The 19,999-nt window shown below is 39.4% G+C and overlaps 4 protein-coding genes across 8 annotated transcripts in view; 1 reads left to right on the top strand and 3 right to left on the bottom strand.

Annotated features, from left to right (window-relative positions):
- Positions 1 to 8,326, bottom strand: part of gfpt1 (glutamine--fructose-6-phosphate transaminase 1) — a 20,157-nt gene extending 11,831 nt beyond the window's left edge. Inside the window, exons 1-14 of one of the 2 annotated variants that reach the window (XM_020590574.1) lie at positions 8,075 to 8,322; positions 6,458 to 6,565; positions 5,462 to 5,569; positions 5,201 to 5,326; positions 4,995 to 5,053; positions 4,778 to 4,912; positions 4,628 to 4,689; positions 4,465 to 4,544; positions 4,272 to 4,380; positions 3,973 to 4,136; positions 1,933 to 2,028; positions 1,353 to 1,450; positions 1,015 to 1,135; positions 488 to 645 (exon numbers count right to left, since the gene is read on the bottom strand). In XM_020590574.1, the coding sequence (XP_020446230.1) occupies positions 488 to 645; positions 1,015 to 1,135; positions 1,353 to 1,450; positions 1,933 to 2,028; positions 3,973 to 4,136; positions 4,272 to 4,380; positions 4,465 to 4,544; positions 4,628 to 4,689; positions 4,778 to 4,912; positions 4,995 to 5,053; positions 5,201 to 5,326; positions 5,462 to 5,569; positions 6,458 to 6,565; positions 8,075 to 8,081 (1,431 nt within the window). In that variant the 5' untranslated portion in view covers positions 8,082 to 8,322. Of the gene's footprint in view, positions 1 to 487; positions 646 to 1,014; positions 1,136 to 1,352; positions 1,451 to 1,932; positions 2,029 to 3,972; positions 4,137 to 4,271; positions 4,545 to 4,627; positions 4,690 to 4,777; positions 4,913 to 4,994; positions 5,054 to 5,200; positions 5,327 to 5,461; positions 5,570 to 6,457; positions 6,566 to 8,074 lie in introns of both variants that reach the window. The other variant, XM_020590573.1, reaches the window with a different exon arrangement.
- A 542-nt stretch (positions 8,327 to 8,868) lies between these two features.
- Positions 8,869 to 12,643, bottom strand: nfu1 (NFU1 iron-sulfur cluster scaffold homolog (S. cerevisiae)). The gene is made up of 8 exons (XM_020590271.1): positions 12,566 to 12,643; positions 11,428 to 11,528; positions 11,201 to 11,336; positions 10,594 to 10,660; positions 10,382 to 10,499; positions 10,229 to 10,292; positions 9,973 to 10,147; positions 8,869 to 9,580 (listed from the first exon to the last, which is right to left on the bottom strand). Exons 1-8 carry the CDS (start codon positions 12,622 to 12,624, stop codon positions 9,548 to 9,550), a joined length of 753 nt encoding a protein of 250 aa, XP_020445927.1. The 5' UTR covers positions 12,625 to 12,643; the 3' UTR covers positions 8,869 to 9,547.
- A 1,047-nt stretch (positions 12,644 to 13,690) lies between these two features.
- On the top strand, positions 13,691 to 16,674 carry cunh9orf78 (chromosome unknown C9orf78 homolog). Of its 2 annotated transcripts, none has more exons than XM_020590685.1 (9): positions 13,691 to 13,870; positions 14,050 to 14,109; positions 14,221 to 14,272; positions 14,354 to 14,424; positions 14,788 to 14,865; positions 15,277 to 15,474; positions 15,647 to 15,783; positions 15,882 to 15,986; positions 16,136 to 16,674. In XM_020590685.1, the coding sequence occupies exons 1-9, from the start codon at positions 13,794 to 13,796 to the stop codon at positions 16,231 to 16,233; spliced, it is 876 nt and encodes a 291-aa protein (XP_020446341.1). In that variant the 5' UTR covers positions 13,691 to 13,793; the 3' UTR covers positions 16,234 to 16,674. The 2 variants fall into 2 exon arrangements, with proteins under 2 accessions (XP_020446341.1, XP_020446342.1); XM_020590686.1 differs by having other exon boundaries at positions 13,734 to 13,865.
- A 3-nt stretch (positions 16,675 to 16,677) lies between these two features.
- Positions 16,678 to 19,836, bottom strand: med22 (mediator complex subunit 22). Of its 3 annotated transcripts, none has more exons than XM_020590688.1 (5): positions 19,706 to 19,836; positions 19,360 to 19,525; positions 19,087 to 19,167; positions 18,723 to 18,931; positions 16,678 to 17,339 (listed from the first exon to the last, which is right to left on the bottom strand). In XM_020590688.1, the coding sequence occupies exons 1-5, from the start codon at positions 19,792 to 19,794 to the stop codon at positions 17,156 to 17,158; spliced, it is 729 nt and encodes a 242-aa protein (XP_020446344.1). In that variant the 5' UTR covers positions 19,795 to 19,836; the 3' UTR covers positions 16,678 to 17,155. The 3 variants fall into 3 exon arrangements, with proteins under 3 accessions (XP_020446344.1, XP_020446343.1, XP_020446345.1); XM_020590687.1 differs by having other exon boundaries at positions 16,678 to 17,345; positions 19,706 to 19,835; XM_020590689.1 differs by lacking the exon at positions 16,678 to 17,339 and having other exon boundaries at positions 18,541 to 18,931; positions 19,706 to 19,834.
- Positions 19,837 to 19,999: the final 163 nt, after the last annotated feature.

Below are 19,999 nucleotides of genomic sequence, written 5' to 3'. Positions count from 1 at the left end.
GCCCTCTCTGCAGAGCATTTACCACTGCAGGGTGCGTAGGAAAGCTGCCTCTATCTTCAAAGATCCCACCCACTCCCAGCATGGACTGCTCAATTCTCTGCCCTCTGGCTGGAGATTCAGAAGTGTGAAATGCAGGACCACTAGACTGAAAAATGCTGCTCTCATGCAGCATACATTCTCTTATTATATTCTTATATATTTTTATTATATTGCTGCATTTGCTGCTTAAAGTGCCTTAGATTTTGTGTTACTTATTTATCTACTTTCTATTTCATTTGTATTTTGTGGCATTCATGTGGACGGCAAAGTAAGAATTTCATTGTACAGGGAAACACGTTTCCTAACTGTGCATATGACAAATAAACACTTTGAACTTGAACTTAAATGTTGTGGTAATAATATTATGGTTTGTAACTTCCACAGGTCAAGAAAGTTAGACTCGTGAGAACTGAGAAAGTTAACCAGAACAGCAGTTGTCATGATTTACCTTGGTGCTGGCTACTCCAATCTCTGGGCCAGCATTGATGTGAACGCCGCAGTCAGTTTCCCTGGAGATGGAGCTGCCCACTGTGTTGGTGATGCCCACAGTCAGAGCACCTCTCTCCTTACAGTAGCGCAGGGCCATGAGGCTGTCAGCAGTCTCCCCTGGAGGATTGGCAGGAATAGAAAACACAGTAGCTTATGCAATGTAACAGTAAAATGATGAGGATTTACTAGCTTGTTGGGAATTGCTTTTGCATAGAACAGGTCTCCAATTTGAAAAAAGGCTAAAAGACTCATGACACACAAAATAGGACTCTAAATATATAAATAAAATATCCCACATTCCCATGACTGCAGCAGAGAAGGATCGGTACAGAAAAATCAACTGTATAGCAGAACTTTAATGTAATAGTTTGCTAAAACTCAAGCAGAGCACAGGGAGAGATACATTAGGAAATGGCTTCTCTAATTGTAAAGTGGAAAACAAATGGGGAACTTGCACTAGATGCCAGATGGCACCAGCCTCCCCACCTGACTGACTGATAAAGAAGCAGACGTCATCTCGAAAGACAGGAGTATTCCTGTCCAGGAAGTCGCTGGCCAGCTCTACCATGACAGGCAGCTCGGTTAGCTCCTCCAGGACCTGACGGGTCTAGGAAAGCAAGAAAGGACTGCTCAGCATCACTCTCATGAAAACAAGCTGGATGCACTCAGCAAAGAATGCAACAAACCTCACACCTGTGTACCCAATATATTTATCACATTTACTACTAGTCGGATGGATTTACTGTGGATGGCAAAACAGACACTGCATCATGGTGCGTTTACATCAAAGGGCGGGGGGGGCACTTAGTTAGGTGGCTACTCACTGCTACTCCAGCATGGTAGCTGGTGCCGCAGGCAATAAGGATAAGTCGCCGGCATCTCTGGATCTCTTTGATGTGGTCCTTCAGTCCTCCCAGTATCACTGAAAAGCAAACCAAATGGCACAATGAGAAAAAGGTAATTATTACAAGTTGGAGGTGAACATAAACCCTCCTTCTTTTAAAAGTGAGATATTTTTTATGTGGTAATAACAGTGCAGGCAACTGAAATAATCATGTGATCTTACTGTATGTGGTTTCTAAAATATCTGACTTTTGTCTCAGAATTCTGACTTTAAAGCTGAAAGTCAGAATGCTGAGTTTAAAGACAGAACGCAAATGTATTTTACTGTGGCCCTGATCCTCTTCTGTAACTTTCCTTGGCAGAAATCCTGAACTGCAGACATCTGAACATGTGTTTGAGCAAATGAAGGAAAGTTCGAACAAGAGGGACTGTTTACACTTTGAGGTTATTCAAACGTTAGCAATCCCAGATTTATAAACGTGTGATGGGAAAATACTGAGAGAGAGAGTGGAAATTGGTGCACTTACAGGCATATGAGAACAACTAAGACACCACTCTAACCTGTGTTGTTGTCAAAGTTGACTCTCCCTCTCATGGTGTTGACCACAGACTCTGGCTGCTCAAAGATCTCCTTCTGCATGAAGGCGCTGTAGTTGCCTGTGGTGAGAGGATCAGATATCAAGGGAAGATCTCCAGCACTAGTAAAAAAAAAAGGTAAATGTCTCTTTAAGAGCACAGTGATAGACATTTTATAAAGTGTGAGGTCACATGAGGCTGCCTGAGAAAAGTCATGTTTACATGCATTTAGGTTTCTGTAAAAGAACACTCCTGCCTCCTGGAAGAGCAAACAAGATCTTTACAATGTTTTACTGATAATCAGGCTTTCATGGAAATGTATAATCTTTTTGTTGATTTATTAACATACTCACAGCCACAGTGTAATGTGATCCCTTAAATGAAGGAAAACAAACATGACATATCAGGGAGATAGTGTTTTTCTATCAATTACAAACTGTAACACTGAAAAACTAGAGCATTTTTGTGCCTGCCTCTGACAGTAATTTAGGTCATATGAATTAGAATCTGAGACAGAGGAGAGAGTCTGAGTAATGACAGGACCACAAAGGAATGTCAAGTGCAGCCAACATTAGTTCACCTCTGCCCTCTGCTGGATTACTGAGGAAAAGTCTGTGAAGGGAAGTGTTCCATCAAAAGAAAATTATTAATCTGAAACTATTCTGGTAATTACTCATTTCAGTCATTTTTTAACCTTATCCCAGCTTCTCATATGTGAGAATATGCCGCTTGTTATTGTTATATACTGTAGTAAATTAAAATATGTTTAGGGCTTTGGACTGCTTGCTATCTAGCCAAAAAAAACAGCCATTTCTGGTCATTACTTTGGGCTCTGGGAAACTGTGACCAGTGTTTTTCCACTACTTACTGATATGTCATAGATTCAACAATTACCAATTACCCAGCAGACTAATCAATAATACAAAAATAGTGGAATAATGAAAATGTAGCCCTGGACTCATTAAAGGAATCCATCATGTTTGGAAACACATTTATTCACTTTATTGATGAAAGTTAGATGGGAAGACTGATGCCACTTGTGACTGTACGACAAATATGAAGCCACTGCCAGCAGGTGGTTAACTTAGCACGAAGACTGAAAACAGATATCTTGGCTTTGTCCACAAATACCAAAATCCACCTACTATCGCCTCTAAAGCTCCTTAATTGATACTTTACATCTTGCTTATTTAAGCTATACAAAACAAAACAAAGTCTAAAAACTACAACCCAGAGGCCTGTTAAATGGTGGATTCTGTTACACTCCAAGAGAGCCAGGATGACCACTTACCCCATTTCTAGTCCTTATAACACAACTGGGTGCTAAATGTAGCTTCTCATTTCACACTTTCAGTACAGAAATGAAGGTGGTAAATCTTCTAATGTAACTCAGTGAGAGAGAAAATTGACCCCATTTCTGGAAAACCCTGTATAAGGAGGGATACACTTCTTACACCATCTAATGTAAATATTCTCAAATGAAAGCTGAAATGAACCATTTAGCCTTCATTTAAATTTCAAATCCTGGAAAAGAGAGCCCAAAATATAAATAAATAGAAACATTTCAGTCCAACTGCATGCAGAGTGCACTTTATCCTTTTCTGTGCCTGAGTTGACAATCACCTTTATTTGGCCAAGTATGTTGCACACAAGGAATTTGTTTCCAGTAGAGAACCGAGGCAGCCATCTGTGGCGCCAGCTCACACTGATGGCTCTAACCATCGGGGGCAACTTGGGGGTTCAGTGTCTGGAAGATAAAAATCCTCCAACTCATGGCCATTTCATAGGCACCAGCTATTTTGAGGGTGCAACTGTTCCAGCAGGACTGTAGCTATTTAGATGATAATAGGAACAGCCCTGGGGCTGGATGTTAAAAGCCATTTCAGCTAAATAAGCATTCTCCCAAATGGATTTACACAATAATAGCAGGGCAATGGACAAAATTACAAAGAGAGTACAAATCATATATTTTCAAATACACCTAGGGGTAAGTATGAACACAACACAAGCTGTCCCTGCACTCACCCTTCATGATCTGCTGTAGTTCCATCTGGAGGGTCTGGATGGCACGGCCTTGGTAGTCTCCAGCCCTGCGTTTTATCCTATGGATGGACAGCCGGCCATCCATCACAGCAGCCACATCGTCATCCTCCAGGAATATCACTCGGTTTGTGTGCTCGATCACTGCACTTTTTGTGACAAAAGGTACAGACCAAAACTGCATCAGACATTTGATTTAAACTCTACAGATAAAGTGGGAAAGCAGGCTTCAAAGAGACTTTGGAGTGTAAAAGGTGGGTGCAAAGGCTCAGGTATTCACTTACCTTGCATCAGAGGCAAAGTAGTACTCCACAGCTTTCTCATCTACAGGGAACAGGCAGGTGTCCTGGTCTGTCCTGGGTAGGGCACTGCAGCTCTTCTTGTCTTTACCAGCTGACAAAAGATGAAATTGGGTCTCAGTCACATAAGCCCATTCACATGTGAACAATTTAGGCAAAAACAAAAATTTAAACTTACAGCAGCGGTAAAGCACAGGAATATGATCTGTGGACAGCTTGTGATCACTACGCACTCCAATCAGTAGAGGACTTCCCCTCCTACACAACAACATTTTTTATGAGCCAACAGTACCTTCATCTTCAATAACTAAAACAGTCTGACAGAATCACTGGTAGTGTACCTTGTGCCAACTGCCTCTCCGGGGTAGTGGACACTCTTAAAGACCAGGGCAAATGCTCCTTCCTGGCAGGTGGAAGAACAAACACATCAAACAGGCTTCTTTATTTACCAACCACTTCAGGAGCAGTGGAGTGCATGAGCAGGTCCTTACCAGTTGCTGGGTCACCCGTTCTACCAGTGTGGCAAAATTGATGTCATCACTTTCCCGGTTGTCATACATGTACTTCACCAGTTTGGCTATAGTCTCTGTATCAGTCTCTGACTCAAACTCGTAACCTTTACTCTCCTGTAGTGAGAGAGTTTGTCCTGTCTGTAAGTCAGTTTGATGAAAAGAGGTCTAGAATAGTTTATGAAAGACATTTGCTCACCAGGAATTTCCTCAGGTCTTTGTAGTTAGTAATAATTCCATTGTGAATAACAATGAACTCTGCAGAGCAGAAAGATGATCATGAGCTTTTAGACATCAATATACCGGTACTCGATAAAAAAACAAAAAAACAGACTGCTGTAAAGGACAAGACAAAATGTTTAGCTGTGTGATGTGAGTTAGCCTTCTATCTTTAACACAACTGACCGTTGGTCTTGTCAGATCTTTGTGGATGGCTGTTGACTGGGTTTGGTGCGCCATGGGTGGCCCAGCGGGTGTGGGCAATGCCAAGGTGAACATCAAACTCTACATCCAGGTCAATATCCTGCTGTTCTAAAGGTCAAACACAACCAAACAGACAATTAGAATAACAACTGTACAACGGTATACAGTACCAGATGACAAAGCCTTGGGCTTCATTTGTTAAAGACTGATTCTTGTCAAGTGAAGAACTTCCTCTCAGCTTACTGTGGATTTCCTCATCAAGAGCCTTCACTTTTCCGCGTTGCTTGATCAGTTGGATAGACTTGGCATTTGACTTCCACTCCTTGCCGTTACCCCCATCAATTCCCACACCTAACAGGAACACAAAAAAAACAAAAAGTAACAACAGGTTAAAAAAAGCATTATGGTGTTATTACCAATTTGGAAATCATGTCCTGGGTTTGGTCTAATGCCAGACAATCATCCAACCATTATCTATGCTGCAGGGGGGGCTGCAGCCAATCCCAGCTGACATTGGGCAAGAGGTGGGGTACACCCTAGACTGGTCACCAGTCTATCACAGGGCTGACATGTAGACAAACCACACACACACACACACACTCACACTCACTCCTATGGGAAATTTAGAGTCACCAATCAACCTAAGCTGCATGTCTTTGGACTGTGGGAGGAAGCCGTGGTAACCGGAGAGAACCCACACAGGCACAGGGAGAGCATGTGAACTCCTCACAGGGCTAACCACTGCTGTGCTGCCCTTGTCAAACAACTAATACATGGAAAAACCCTTTATGCCTGAGTGAAATGCAAGTGGGCTTAACATTCAGTAAACTAGCTTCATTAGTGGTGCAATAACTGTAACTTAGCACTATATAATAATAATAATAATAATAATAATAATAATAACAATAATAACAGCAGCTGGTCAACAATTCAGTCTTGCTTTGTGTTCCTAACGCCATCCATCCATCTTCCTCCCCTCATCCGGAACCAGGTCGCGGGGGCAGCAGACCCCGCAGGGGTTCCTAACTACATAGAACAAATAAAATATCAAATGTGACTGATAGAGGGGACTGTTAGGCCACAGTGACCTTATATCAGACACACTAAATACTATCAGCAACTGGGTGGCATTATCAGTTTAAAAATACTTCAGGCAGATAGTAAGGGGACAGTGAAGGAATAAGGCCTGATAAACAAGCCATTGTGTTGGTGATATGAACCTTTTCCCATCTCTCTCACCTGCAGAGTCATAGCCTCTGTACTCCAGACGCCGCAGACCTTTGAGAAGGATCTCAAGGATCTCACGGCGAGTCCTCGGCACATGGTAGTTGAGATAAGCAAAGATTCCTGGGGAGAGGAAAACAAACATTCAAGATTCAGAACTGTCTTCTATATAAAGAATTTCAGTCCACCATAAATAGATTTGTGTTTTTTTTTATTTCTTACTTAGAAATGCAACTGAATATGCAGATTGATTATTATCCCAAAATCATAGAAGATAATGTGTTCTACTGTTCATTATATCAGACAAAACTCACCAGATGTTAAAACCCTTCATTCATTCATTTAGCTCTTTCAGAAAACAGAATTTAATTAAACAAAAATTTGATATGATCACATTGTTATGGTTCCACCCACAGTTAGGACAAATATAATTGTAAATTCATAGTAACAAGTGAAATCACAACATAATTTTTGCTTTGGTCAAAAATAACTGCACAGAAATAGGATTTCACCTAAGAACTCTTGCCCCAAAATCTGTACACCATTTAAATGTTTATGGTACAATATCAGGCCCACATAAGTCAAGACATGAGCATTTAATCAACAGTTTCAGTCAATAATCAGCACGTCTTCCTGCAAACACTTCTACAGCCAAGCCCATTACAAACATGAAACAGGAGACATGAAACACAGCCTTGTTACACAGCTAAGCCACATAGCTTGGTTGGACAGAGCATTCATTCAGGACAGCAGGTGATAGGAGGCAGGCAGAAGAGGCAACTAGCCGTGGGGAAAGTGTTGAAACAAGGGGGAAAAAAGGTTTAACTAAAGTAATATTAACCTGGGCGTAGTGACATCTTATAGTTAAAGTATCTCATGGCAATGAAGCGATATTTATTTTTGTGCTTTCCGTCAACTAGTCTATCTGGTCGGATTGGTGTATCACATTGTAATGGCAGTGCATGGAGAGAGGGAGGAATCATTTATCACTCACTAGTGTCTACAAAGAGACAGACAATGGGACGATGACAGATACCTGCAAACCAGCTCGCCTACGTTTACCAAGATTATTATCATGAATAAATAGCATTGTTTCCGGGTTATTTCTTAATCTACGTTTAACTTATTACAGCATGAGGAGTGCTACATCCAGTCAGTGTGCACTTCTCTTCAAGGTTCCTTTTTCAGCTAACGTAAAACATAACGGAAATATCAGCCCATACCTGCTTCAAGGGGGGTGGGGGTGGGGGTGGGTCGTGGAAAGGCTTAATGTTAACCTAATGTCACCGCAAACCTCCTTAGCTGTCTGATGTTAGCAGGAAGAAAGCAGGTTAACAGTTATCATTTTATTTATCTTCCACATATGGACTTGTTGTTCGACACTCTTTAATCACACAACACAAAAAGCGTGTGCACCAAAATGAAATACTGGTAGGCTTATATTTAGCTAACAGCACCAGCTACACCATCTTAATTTCGCTAACTTGAGATAGCCACCCCTAGCTAATTCCAACTGACATGCCTTTTAGTCTGACACTAATGCTATTTATTAACGTTAGATGTTCTTAATGCTGTGGTACACGGGGTATAATACACTGAAAAACATAAGTCTAGAATATATACCGTACTCACCACACATTTCTACAGCTTGGCTGCCAATTACAACTACCCGAGACACTAGGAACGCCTAACAGATAAGCTTCGCCCCCATTAAATTTCACTGAATCAGAACCAAACGCCCTCTTTCATAGCGCCCTCTGATTGGTCGAGCTACATGTCAGTCTTGTGTGCCTATGGAACAAACTACAGACTGTAGCATGACTGTAGTCAATGGACACAAGCGACGGACACTCCTGACGTGGCACCAGGAAGCACACCCTGCCGCCGCCACTACTGCCAGCATGCGAGACCTCACGCCTTAAATAAATATCGCCGCATAGTGAGAGCATTCTGCCAGCTCAACTGATGAGTCATTTAGTCAACAAAATGTCAACGCACTTTTTGTTGTCTAAAGTTCATGATTGTAGCTGGAATTTAAAAATACTTGTCTGCTCATCTTTCTGGTGAATTAGGAGTATGACCCAAAACATGTAAATCCTCATATCACCACTTTTTAGCCAAAAAAAAAAAAAAAAAAAACTCTCTACAATGCAATTCTGGTGTAGAATACCAAATCTATTTTAACCTATTTAGATTTAAAGCTTTACATATGTATTGTAAAACTAACTGCCCCAAGTATATAATTTGCAGTGATAGGCAACATATAACAGCAATATTTCCACATGTAAAACAAAATAGATAGCTGAACTGTATGATTTAGAAGGTGAGTTCAATTGTAATCAGGTATGTATAACGGCTTGTAAAAAAGCCTGAATCTGGAATATTAGCCATAATTAACATATAAAACAAAAGGTACACAAGAGTGATAACATGCTTCAGTAAACTTTATTTATATAGTATAATACAGTATATGCAGGCGTCTTAACTGAGATTTGTAAGGAGGGGTTGTCCTCTGTTGAGGTCTGGGGGTTGGGTGAATGAGATGGTTTTGACAGACGAGACTGTCAACCGTTTTCAGAAAGAGCAGACACTGTGATTCATGGATGTGGACTATTCAGAGTAACAGTGACAGATTCTGGAAAGAGATATTGTTCTTAGATTTTTTTAAAGTAATTTTTTATGCTCTACCACAAACTAATTTACCTCCACCATACTGGTGAAATTTCAAAGACTGACATCTCAAACTGAGTCTATCTAAATGGCCAGATGGTACTAGGAAGAAGTGTGAAGTGTCATTTTTGTTTTATCTTACTTACTTATTCATTGGTAATTTGGATGAAGCAACCTTTTAATTTAAAAGTTTAAAAGTAATTTAAAAGTTAACCTCCATGAAGCACTCTAGTTTTTATTTACTTCTATTATTAGCTATAGTTTATAGCTCTGCACTCTGTTCTATGACTAAGCTCTTCTGCGAAATACTGTCATTGTACAAAAACTGTGATCAAAATCACTATTAACACCTGGAAGTGTGATGATGGTGGTGGTCTTTACACAGCTATGCTACACAACAGCTGAATGTGAATATGGTTCTGGTGTCAGTGTGTTTCAAATTTGAGCAGCCTCCTCCTCATCCTTTACCTGTGGACAAACACAAGTGTAGTTAATATTTTCAAGTTGCACAGATTTTTTCCTGTCTGTGTCCTAATCATGGCTGAGGATAGACGTTATGACAAGATATGCACCAAAATAAACTATTATCCAATCCTAAAAAGATACAGAACTTAAATTATAACACAAAGCATGTTTTTAGTCTTTTTTTTTTAAAGATATTTCACCAATTAACAAGCAATGGAAACAAGTGGTGTTCACAATAAGTTTGGTTGCTATAGTGCTAACCTAAACCAGCTGCAGTCTTATGGCCTTTAAAGTTTTTATCCTGAAAACATGGAAGTTAGAAACAAGACATGAGCACCACTGTCACTAAATTAAGCCAAATGTTTGCCACATATCCTCCAGGCTGAAGAACAAACCTGCACCACCGATTCAACTTCAGGCACATAAAACTGCAACATGTTTTGAATTCCACTCTTCAAAGTAACAATGGAACTGGGACAGCTGGTACAGGAGCCCTGCAGCTTCACTTTTACAACCCCGTCCTCAAACCCCCGATACAGAACATCGCCTCCATCCTCCTGCACTGTTGGCCTGGGAAACAACATCAGCATGTATGAGAAATGGACAGAAAGCCAAGGAAGGCGGGAACATGCTCCTATATCAGGCAGCTACCTTATACGAGTTTCCAGCAGTTCTTTGATTATAGCAACTACTTCATCATCATCATCTGATGGTGCTGGAAAGACAAGTGGAGATTTGTTGGCATTCACAAACAGCCTGCCCAGTTTAAACATTTTGTCAGCCTCAGTTGCTTAAATAAATTACCTGTGTCTGGACTAGGTTTGCTGTCCTCATTAACAACAGGAAGACCAGATGTAAAGAAGTCCATAATGGCAGCAAATACATCAGGTTTGATTACTTTCCACTCCATATTTGTATCAGACTAAAGATAGAGAAAAATTATTTCAAGTAATTTCATTAGACAGTGCTAATGTCTAATGCACAATGAGGTTCATATAAAATTCACCTGGTTTTACCTTTGTTATGGTGATAAAGTCAGGGCCCAGAAAGACGCTCTTGACTCCATCAATCCTAAACAGCTGTCTAAAGACAATACATTACAAGCTAAACAGTTATTCACACTTGAAAAGTTAATTAATTAATGGATATTATGCTTAAAATATAAAGTGCACATATACTGTACATGTACTGTACATTAAATATATTATAAAATATTTAACAAAAGGCTAGTCAGATACAGTGATGTAACTGTTTATAAATAGTTAACAGTGCTCTCTGTTCATAACTGAATAACTTAAAGAGACAAAAGCTTAGACAAGCAATCATAAAGTCTATATCCCATGTATCCTGACAGGGTAAGAGAATCTAATCATGCTGTGAAAAACACACAAGAGATCAACCACAATTATGAGTTGCATCAGACAAAATAGGAACATTGTGCTTGGCTCTAAAGACACTGGGTGCAGACTCAAGGACATCGTTGTGTGTATGCAGAAATCTACCACCTCTGAGCTTCACAAGAATGAAAACACTTATTGTTTTTATGGTATATTGAGTATAAATTCCTACTGTAAATCAGTTTTACCTGTTGGTGAGTAACCTTATGTTTAAGAAATCATATACCTGGCTAATGGTGAGCAGTAAGCATCACGAGGGCCAGGAAAATTCATAGTTCCTGATTCAAGAACTGTACAACCAGGCAGGAACTTCAAACTATTTGGATTTGGTGTATCCTGTGTCTGCACAAACATGGTTCTTCCTGATAAAGAGACAAACCACATTGAACACAACATCAGTCATTGTTTAGTGTTTTGTCGTACAGAGCCATAGAATGCTACAAGAATACAAACCGGGAACAACCCATTGGGGGTTTGGTGGCCATCTGTTTGAGACTCCTGTGTTACGTGAAGGCCAATGTAATCGGGCACTCTGATATCCACAGCCAGCAAGACTGAGACAGCACATACAAAATAAATCCAAATGGTTACTATGCTCAAAATAACAAAAAATATGAAAGGACAAACTTGAATATTTAGCTTTCATTTCATTGCTTCCCTCTGACTTAAGGGAGTGGTAATAATGGCTTCAGAATGGGAAGGACTCTGTAAGACTTATCTACTAAAAAACTTTTGAGCACAGTGTCAATAAAACATAATCATAACCAACAAATCTGTAACTCTAAACATAAAACCCAGGCTACAAAGGAGAGGCTAGTCAGAGTCCAGATCGCAGCCCAGTCATGAATTTCAGGTAGGGCTTACTATTCACTGTCAAAAAAAAAAAAATAAAATAAAAGAAACACTGCAATGTCTAGATGTGAGCATGAACCCAAGGTTGTAGTTAACTACTGATCAGAGCACATTTAAAATTTGACTTGATTTTTAACTTTGTGCATTTCTATGTGCACTTAATTTAAATTAGTAAAGAAGTGTTTATGACAAGGTTTCATTTTTATAATCAGTGTCCAAAAGCTTAAACAACTAACTATGCTGTGTCCAAATCATTAACTACTCCCTAGATTATTTGAACTCAATAATGAGCAGTAAACTCAGCTTTAGGAATCTTGATGATCCTCATCGTTTGCATCGTCTCTAGCTTCTGTAACGCTAGAATTAATCAATTATAATTTCTTTAAATCAGTAAAACATTGGGGATTGCATTGTGGGGTTCTTCGCAGAAATTAGAGAGAAAAGTGCCTGAGTACATCGACTCTACTTTTTACATTTTGAGAACACTACATAACATAGGACAGTAAATGTAGTGCACTATGTAGTAAACACAGAGTGGTTTCAGGCACAACCACTACCATCACCCTGTCCTGAGAAGTTTATAGTCAGCTGCGCCAGCGAGTTGCCTAACATTACCTACGTTAGTGGTTAGCTGCTAATAGTTGATATCACCCGGACTCTGGTCCTTAAGGAGTGGATGCATGCATTAGAAGCACAGGGGGACATTCTCTTCTCATATCTGACAAACATATATACTTACGGAAGTGAACGTCTTACTGAAATACCCAACAACCTGGCGACATGTCTAGAAGCCGCCATGTTTGTTTTGATTAGCGCACCCTACTGGTGTATTGCAACTGGGAGGCGCATTATCGCCACCAGAGGTTGATTTGGGAAATCATTCTCATAATCCTGTTTCTTGAGCAAATGTGCTTTAAAACAGAATTTCCAGTACTGTGTGAGAAGATTGTTTTAAGTTCTACTTAAATTCCATTTTATTTTATTTATTAATAACTGCTTTATTTTGGTTCAAAGGACTACTACTACTACTACTACTAATAATAATAATAACAATAATAATACATTTATATAGTACCTTGCACCTTTCAAATCACCCAAGGACACAATAAATCACTAAAATTGATAAAAACACAATAAGATACAGACAAAAACACATCAAGGTTTAGGCTAATATAAAAAAGCAACAAGTAACAATGTCAATAGGTATCAGATATAGAAGCATTACAACTGATATGCCAGCCTGAAAAGACAACCTTATACTCTCTGATGGAGTGGAAGATGAGTTTAACTTGATGTGTGGGCTGGTACTATTTTTCCATTTACATCCATGCTCACATGAGTCTGCAAATGGACTGTATTTTTTGCTTGAATGCATATAGAATATTCTGTTATTGAAGTATTAACCATGATGGAACAGCTGACATTAAAACACTTTAAATTATATGTTCTGCTTCTAATGTCTTAATAATATCTGAAAGAATAACATTTATTTTTGTTATTACTTTCTTAAAACATGTTTATAGACCATTTTGTAATGTGCAAATTATTATGGCCTTGCACATTTGTTCAGTATTTGTGTCCTTATATGTGAATGGGAATTGCCCAACTTGTACATTAAGCACTGGTAGTGAAAGCTTAACTACACTTAGATTAGACCTGTCTGATTTTTCAACAAAACAAATTATGTAGCACACTTTCAATTTAAAAATGGACAGAAGAAACAGTGCTGTTATAACTAGGCTAAGGCTGGGTCATTTTAACGCCGGGGTGAAATCTAGAAATTACCAGCGGAGGGCAGCACTGCATCTTAGCTGCACCTATTCATCCCAAAGAAGTAGAACAAGTGGCTCCTGTCTGCGGAAGTGACGTAATATTATTGTACGTTTGCTAACGTTCCCCCCTCCCCATACCAAAAAGGCTGTTGTCGTGTAGCGCAAATTTACCAAGAGCTCAGACGTACTATTAAAATGCCCTGTGGCAAAAACTTTAGAAGGAGAAGGGACTCATCAGACGTAGAGGAGGATGAGACGACTGAAGAAGTAAGGTAGAGTACTCTGTTTAAACTCAACAACATGAACAACGTTATGCAACGTTGTTAGCCAGTCGCTCCGTGGATAGTTAGATTATTTCATATATTCAGTTTTAGCTGCATTTTAAATAAGGTAACATTAGCGTACATATCCAGTGTGATTTAATTTATATATGTATATCTTGGTTGTATAGATCAAAAGTGGAAGAGGCTAAAGAGCTTCAGAGTTTGCGGAGACGACAAAATGGAGTCAGGTAACGTGAATGTGATAAAATAGGAACACGTTTCAATAAGTCCAGTCTCTGAAATAACTGTACTGAAATATATGAGATATTAATTAGTATTCATAATTCCCTTTTGCTCAGTGTGACCGCCTTGTTGGTTGGAGAGAAATTGCAACCCGAGGCTGAAATTGATGTAAGTTGGTTGGAAAACAAAAATATTTTTATTTACCACAATGTGTGTACTTAATTTGGTTATTTGTTTGATAACTTGTAGAATGACCCATTTAAACTGAAGACGGGGGGCGTTGTGGATATGAAGAAAGTCAAAGACAGGAATAGGGACATGTAAGTAAAGTCGTTACTGCCATAATTATTTTGATGCAGTGCAGTTAACATACACTGGCCGGCAACACTTCCGCCTTGATCACAGATGTTAAGGCAGAAGTGTTGCATTGACGTGCATACAATTGTACAGGTGTACCTATTAAAGTGGCTGGTCAGTGCATTATTTATAGTCTAGTATGTCATTAAAAAAAGGAAAATCATTACATATGTCTCTGTGCAAATTCTCAGTCATCCAGGTTGTAGTACGCTGAAAAAACGTAAAAAAATCATCTGAACTTGGTTTTAGGTAGAAGATGTTTCACCTCTCATCCAAGACATTTCATATGTCACTGCTTTGACAATTTATATTTGTTCCACATGCAGGACAGAAGATGAGACAGACCTCAGCTTGGGCACCTCCTTCTCTGCTGAAACTAACAGAAGAGATGAGGACGCAGACATGTGTGTACATTTCTTTCAGCTGTGATGTATACACACACACACACACAGACACACTATCACTCTCTGTCAGGAAGTGCTAATGCAAACATAGGGGGTATACACTAGTAATTTAGGTGAATGGTTTCATCCCATTCCAAAACGTGAAGAGGACCGATTTCTCCATTTGTTTGTATATTCAAGAACTGCTTTATCTGGACATAGAGGGCCAGTATGCTTGGTTTGGATCCACCATTTTTGTTCAAAAGATAACTGAATTTGTTCTACAGTAGGTAGAACACATCTAAAATGATATAAGATACAAGTTTGTAATCCTAGGCATTTAGGACACCATTACAGGTACTCACACAGCTGCCTAGTGCTTTATGTAAATATTTTTGAAACTTTTATTTCTTCACACGTCTTTTCTTCCAGGATGAAATATATTGAGACAGAGCTGAAAAAGAAGAAGGGCTTGGTGGAAGCCGAGGAACAGAAAATCAAGGTTAAGGATGCAGAGGACCACCTGTATGAGCTTCCTGAAAGCATCCGGGTCAACTCTGCCAAGAAGACTGAGGAGATGTTATCCAATCAAATGCTGAGTGGTATCCCTGAAGTCGACCTTGGCATTGAGTACGTACAGGACAAAAGATTCTCAAAAGAATCCTGTAGACTTATTTTTTTAAATCATCACTTTTTTTTTTTTTTTATTTCCAAGAAAGCAATTCCGCATTGAGATGTGGAAGTGAAGCCGACAGAATGGATGCGAATCAGTTACGGTATGTTTTTGTAATTTGTTTTCCAGTGCAAAGATAAAGAACATAATCCATACTGAGGAGGCAAAAGCCAAACTTCTGGCAGAACAAAGGAACAAGAAAAAAGACAATGGCACATCATTTGTACCCACCAACATTGCTGTCAACTATGTCCAACACAACCGCTGTGAGTTCTGTCAGCCTTTAAACATTGGGGTTGAAAATGTGAGGACACCAGAATATTATGAGGTGAAAGCTGTGCTAATCATGATTTTTTAAAATCAGTTTATCATGAGGATGCGAATGCACCGCAGAGGCACCACAGACACAGAGAAGAGCCCAAGGCAAGACCACTGCGTGTGGGCGACACTGAGAAACCAGGTCCAGAGGGTAAGAGAGAGTACACAGCTCCAGTCAGTCCCTCATACAGTGTGTTAGAGTAAAGAACCATAGTACAGAATTAGGACCTATTTTAAAACATATTTATACCAATAGTATAATAAATACACATTATTCTTTTGAAACTTTGTGATCCACAGCAAAATCACCACCCAATTACCGCAAGCGTCCGAACAACGAAAAGGCCACAGATGACTATCACTATGAGAAGTTCAAGAAGATGAATCGCCGATATTAAAAAGCTGTATGTTTTTGTTTGAAGAATAAATAATACAATTCACTTCCTTTTTACAGAAATAGTCCATAAATGAGCTTTAAGGGTCTATGTTCCCCAAACAACTGTTAACGACAACTCCCAGGACAGCATTGTACTTTGTGAATATTGTATATAGCTCTCTGTGGTTATCTGTACTCAGTACATTTGCATTGTAGTGTGTTATGTTGGAGGATTATTCAACATAAATGTTGCTTATGTAGGGCATGATTGTCTTATTAAGAAATCAGTCAAATAAGACAAGATATGTTATGGAAAACAGGAAGGACATGAAAGTTGCCCGTGTTTCTGCTCTAGATTTAGATTAAATTTGTTTATAACTTTGTCCACCCTTGTCTTTTTTAGCTGTACAGTTGTGTTTTTAAGGCTTTCAAAAACAGATCTGATTAAAATGATAAAAAAACAGCATTTAATTAGTTCTTTAATTTGATCAGTGCTTGGACGAATTTAAAAAAGTACATAAGCAAACCTTTACAAAATAAATGTAAGCACACAGTCATATTCAAAACTTAAGCTGAGTCCAACATAATATAAAAGAATGGATATTTGTATTTCAATGCTACAAAGACACTCAATTCTTAAGTTGTCAGTATTTTTATTTTTTTTTTAATTATCCTGTATTGTGTCTGTAGTATATGCACATTTCTAAATTCATTTTGAAAGTAATTTAAACTGAAGAGAAAGGTATTTTAGAGGCAAATGTTATGATTCTTTCTGAGCTTGTTAATGAAAAAGGAAATGCCAGAATCTAGCTTCAAGTTCATAACACAAAACAGTGGCAAGCCTCACAAAATCACAGTGTGTAAGGGAAACTAAATTAGCCAAACCAGTGACATCCAAACTGCACAGAAGTCTCCTGTGTTCCAATCACTGTCCGATTTCCTCCTCATGATTTCTCTATAGAGGCAGTCCCATGTCCATTGTGGTGCTGGGGGTTTGTCTCCTGTGAGGGAGGTCCTTCCACATCCTCTCTGTCACCCTGGGTAGAACTGCAGCTGCTACCCGGGGAGGCCCAACTGTCTTGCCGCCGGTAGGCCTCGCACAGTGGCAGATCTGTGCTGTCCCACTGACTGTAGCTTTGCAGATCAGAAAGCAGCAAGAGGCAAAGAATCAGCACAGAAAGAGTGGAGCAGATAAAAGCGGCAGGTCAGAATAAGCACATTCACACACAGGCGCACATAAAGGCACGCAAAAGAAGCATGAATGTTATGCAGAAGCACTGGAAATTACATATGTATTAAAACATCTGTTTATTGATTTGACACTAGTTAAAGGTATAACTGATCAACAATCGAAGTTCAGCAAAGGTGGGATTAGTTGCTAATGGAGGAGAAAGCAGAGCGAGCGCAGCGAGGAAGGAAGACCCCACAGCCGGCATGCTCCAGTTTCAGTCTCTCAGAGAAAACAAGACAAACTACTACAGTGTTGTTTTTCCTCTATTTTATTTCTCTGTAATTCTGGGCCTATTGGAACATCTGGCTGAAACGGGTGCATACTTCAAACTATTGTGTGAAGTATACCAACCGCTTGTGTGGTTACAGCTTGTTGTCTCAGGGATGTAATCAATAAAATGTTCTCTACAAACTGCTTTTACAGAAAACATTTTAGAAACAGCCATGTCTATAGTTGCACAGTGAGTCTACATAACAAACATCCATTAACACTTTTTCCATAGTCAGCATTATATTAAAGTTTTAAATATTACATATAATCTTAAAGACTGATACATGTATAAAATCTAAACTGATATAGTTTAGCTTTTTTCAGTGAGGAATTCCTGTAAAGGTTTGTTCCTTTTCCCAACAAAGCTTCGTAATTCAATTTAATGTATGCTAGTTATAAATCACTAGTAGTCCTCATTAGTTAGATTCTGTTAAAGCATGCATCTCGTGCATGTACCTGGCAATATTTTCTTAAAGCCTCTCTCATGTGTATTGGATGCTGCATAGCATTAAACTGAAAGTCAGATCACAATTCAGAAATAAACCCAGCAATAAATCCACACCAGTTTTTCCTGTTCTGATTTATGGGTTTCATCCTAAAAGCCTTCTGTATTAATGCCCCAAAAATAATCGTTGAACTGTTGCAGTTCAAGATCTGGATATATTTATACTGCTGACATTTAGTGGTATTCCCCTTTAATGCTGAAGTTCTCTCTGCTTTGACTAATCATGAAACACATTATAGAGAAAAAAAAGAGTCAAAGCACTTACTAATCAATAATAATATGAAGCGACTTATTGAGATGAGCTCTGTCACAATGACCCTCAGCAATAATGTGTGTTGATGAATGGTACCATTTGCATATGGAAATGAGATCAATTCAACCCAGAGGGTGTCAGCTTTAGATGTTGGCAGAACTAAACCCTTCTTTTAGGCTCAGCAGTGAATGGTAAAAGATGAGACAGCACACGGGGTGGTGGAATGGGGGACAAGTATGAGCCTACTTGTACCTGGAGGAGTAATATTCTTCCTCTAGCTCATACAGGTCGATAGCGATCTCATCACGGAGTGAGATGAGCTTCTTGTCACACTCGTCCTGGAGTGAGCGGAGCTGCTGGTTCTGGAGGCTGATGGCGTCATTCACGGACGGAAAGTCGTTCAGAATCAGGAACTGCTTCAGATCGGACACTAGCTTCATCAAGGACTCACCAGCACGAACCTGAAAGAACACAGAGGAAGAGTTTAGAAATAGACTATGTTACTGAAAAAATAAAAACATGTTCTCTGTATGTCCTCCAACAACATGCAACTTAGTATACATACACACACACACACACACCACATTCACTCTGAGATTGCTCTGTCCATACTTACAATGTTGGCTGCTCTGACATGCATTTCGTAATGGTCCTGCTCTGCTTGAGTTGCTCGGGAAACTTGTGTCTCATCCTCAATCTGGAGACAGATAACTGTGTGAGATCATGTCATAATTCATAAGTAAACAAATAAACAAAAAAGGGGCAGCAGACCAGTGATAGCGGCAGTAAGCATAATGGCTGTAATGTCTGGTTAATTAATAGAAAAGAGCAGAGAACGTAGTATTGTCTTAACAGCAACACAACGAGTGAGGGTACTGTATTTATGTACCTTTGCAGTGTTGATTATTTCTGTGAAGTTGTCCAAGATGGACCTGATATCATCTTTTAGCCTCTTGTTGTAGTTCTGTAGCAGAGTCTCTTTGCTTTGAGGGAGCACTCTCTGAGTAGCCATCGTGCTCAGAAGAACACAACCAGATGAGGTATTTAGAAAAATACTGTGAAGACAAAACGCAACCATTAAGTTATTCACAAGCAAGCAACTAACCTAGCTAAGTTAGCCTAGCGGGTGCTTTCACAACAGCAACGACGATATAAACCCGTTCCTCACGTGGTTCTCAGATATGTGTTACTGCATAAATTTACTTTATTGCAGATTTTGTAATATCACCACTCACTTCTTAGCGCATTCTTGGAAAACACTATATCCAACGAAAACCACTCTTCGATTTCCCTCTTCTTCGTGATGTCTATTGGCGGTCAACATCCGGTGTATCCATGTATTACCGCCCTCTAGCGAACAATGACGATACCACATTTTCAAAGGAAAATACGCCTTTCTATCTATTGCAGCACAATCAAAGCGCTTTCACACTATTGGTCCATTCACCCATTCGCACTCCAAAGCACTCACACACCAGTGATAACACCAGGAGTAACTGAGGGTTCAGTTAGGCTATAGCACAAATCAG

The sequence above is a fragment of the Monopterus albus genome, unplaced genomic scaffold (assembly GCF_001952655.1).
Source record: "Monopterus albus unplaced genomic scaffold, M_albus_1.0 scaffold12.1, whole genome shotgun sequence".
NCBI lineage: Eukaryota > Metazoa > Chordata > Actinopteri > Synbranchiformes > Synbranchidae > Monopterus > Monopterus albus.
Note: the sequence above shows the minus strand (reverse complement) of the source record. Positions and strands in the feature narration are given on the sequence as shown.

Excerpts from the sequence above, each read along its gene's own strand:
- nfu1 (XM_020590271.1), bottom strand. The coding sequence starts at position 12,624 with ATGGCGGCTTCTAGACATGTCGCCAGGTTGTTGGGTATTTCAGTAAGA. Across the intron at positions 11,529-12,565 it reads TCAGTAAGACGTTCACTTCC|TCTTGCTGGCTGTGGATATC; the intron begins GTAAGTATATAT and ends GTGCTGTCTCAG. Across the intron at positions 11,337-11,427 it reads CCCCCAATGGGTTGTTCCCG|GAAGAACCATGTTTGTGCAG; the intron begins GTTTGTATTCTT and ends TCTCTTTATCAG.
- cunh9orf78 (XM_020590685.1), top strand. The coding sequence starts at position 13,794 with ATGCCCTGTGGCAAAAACTTTAGAAGGAGAAGGGACTCATCAGACGTA. Across the intron at positions 14,425-14,787 it reads AAAGACAGGAATAGGGACAT|GACAGAAGATGAGACAGACC; the intron begins GTAAGTAAAGTC and ends TTCCACATGCAG. Across the intron at positions 15,784-15,881 it reads CTATGTCCAACACAACCGCT|TTTATCATGAGGATGCGAAT; the intron begins GTGAGTTCTGTC and ends TTTTAAAATCAG.
- med22 (XM_020590687.1), bottom strand. The coding sequence starts at position 19,794 with ATGTTGACCGCCAATAGACATCACGAAGAAGAGGGAAATCGAAGAGTG. Across the intron at positions 19,168-19,359 it reads AAATAATCAACACTGCAAAG|ATTGAGGATGAGACACAAGT; the intron begins GTACATAAATAC and ends ATCTGTCTCCAG. Across the intron at positions 17,346-18,722 it reads GAAGAATATTACTCCTCCAG|CTACAGTCAGTGGGACAGCA; the intron begins GTACAAGTAGGC and ends TGATCTGCAAAG.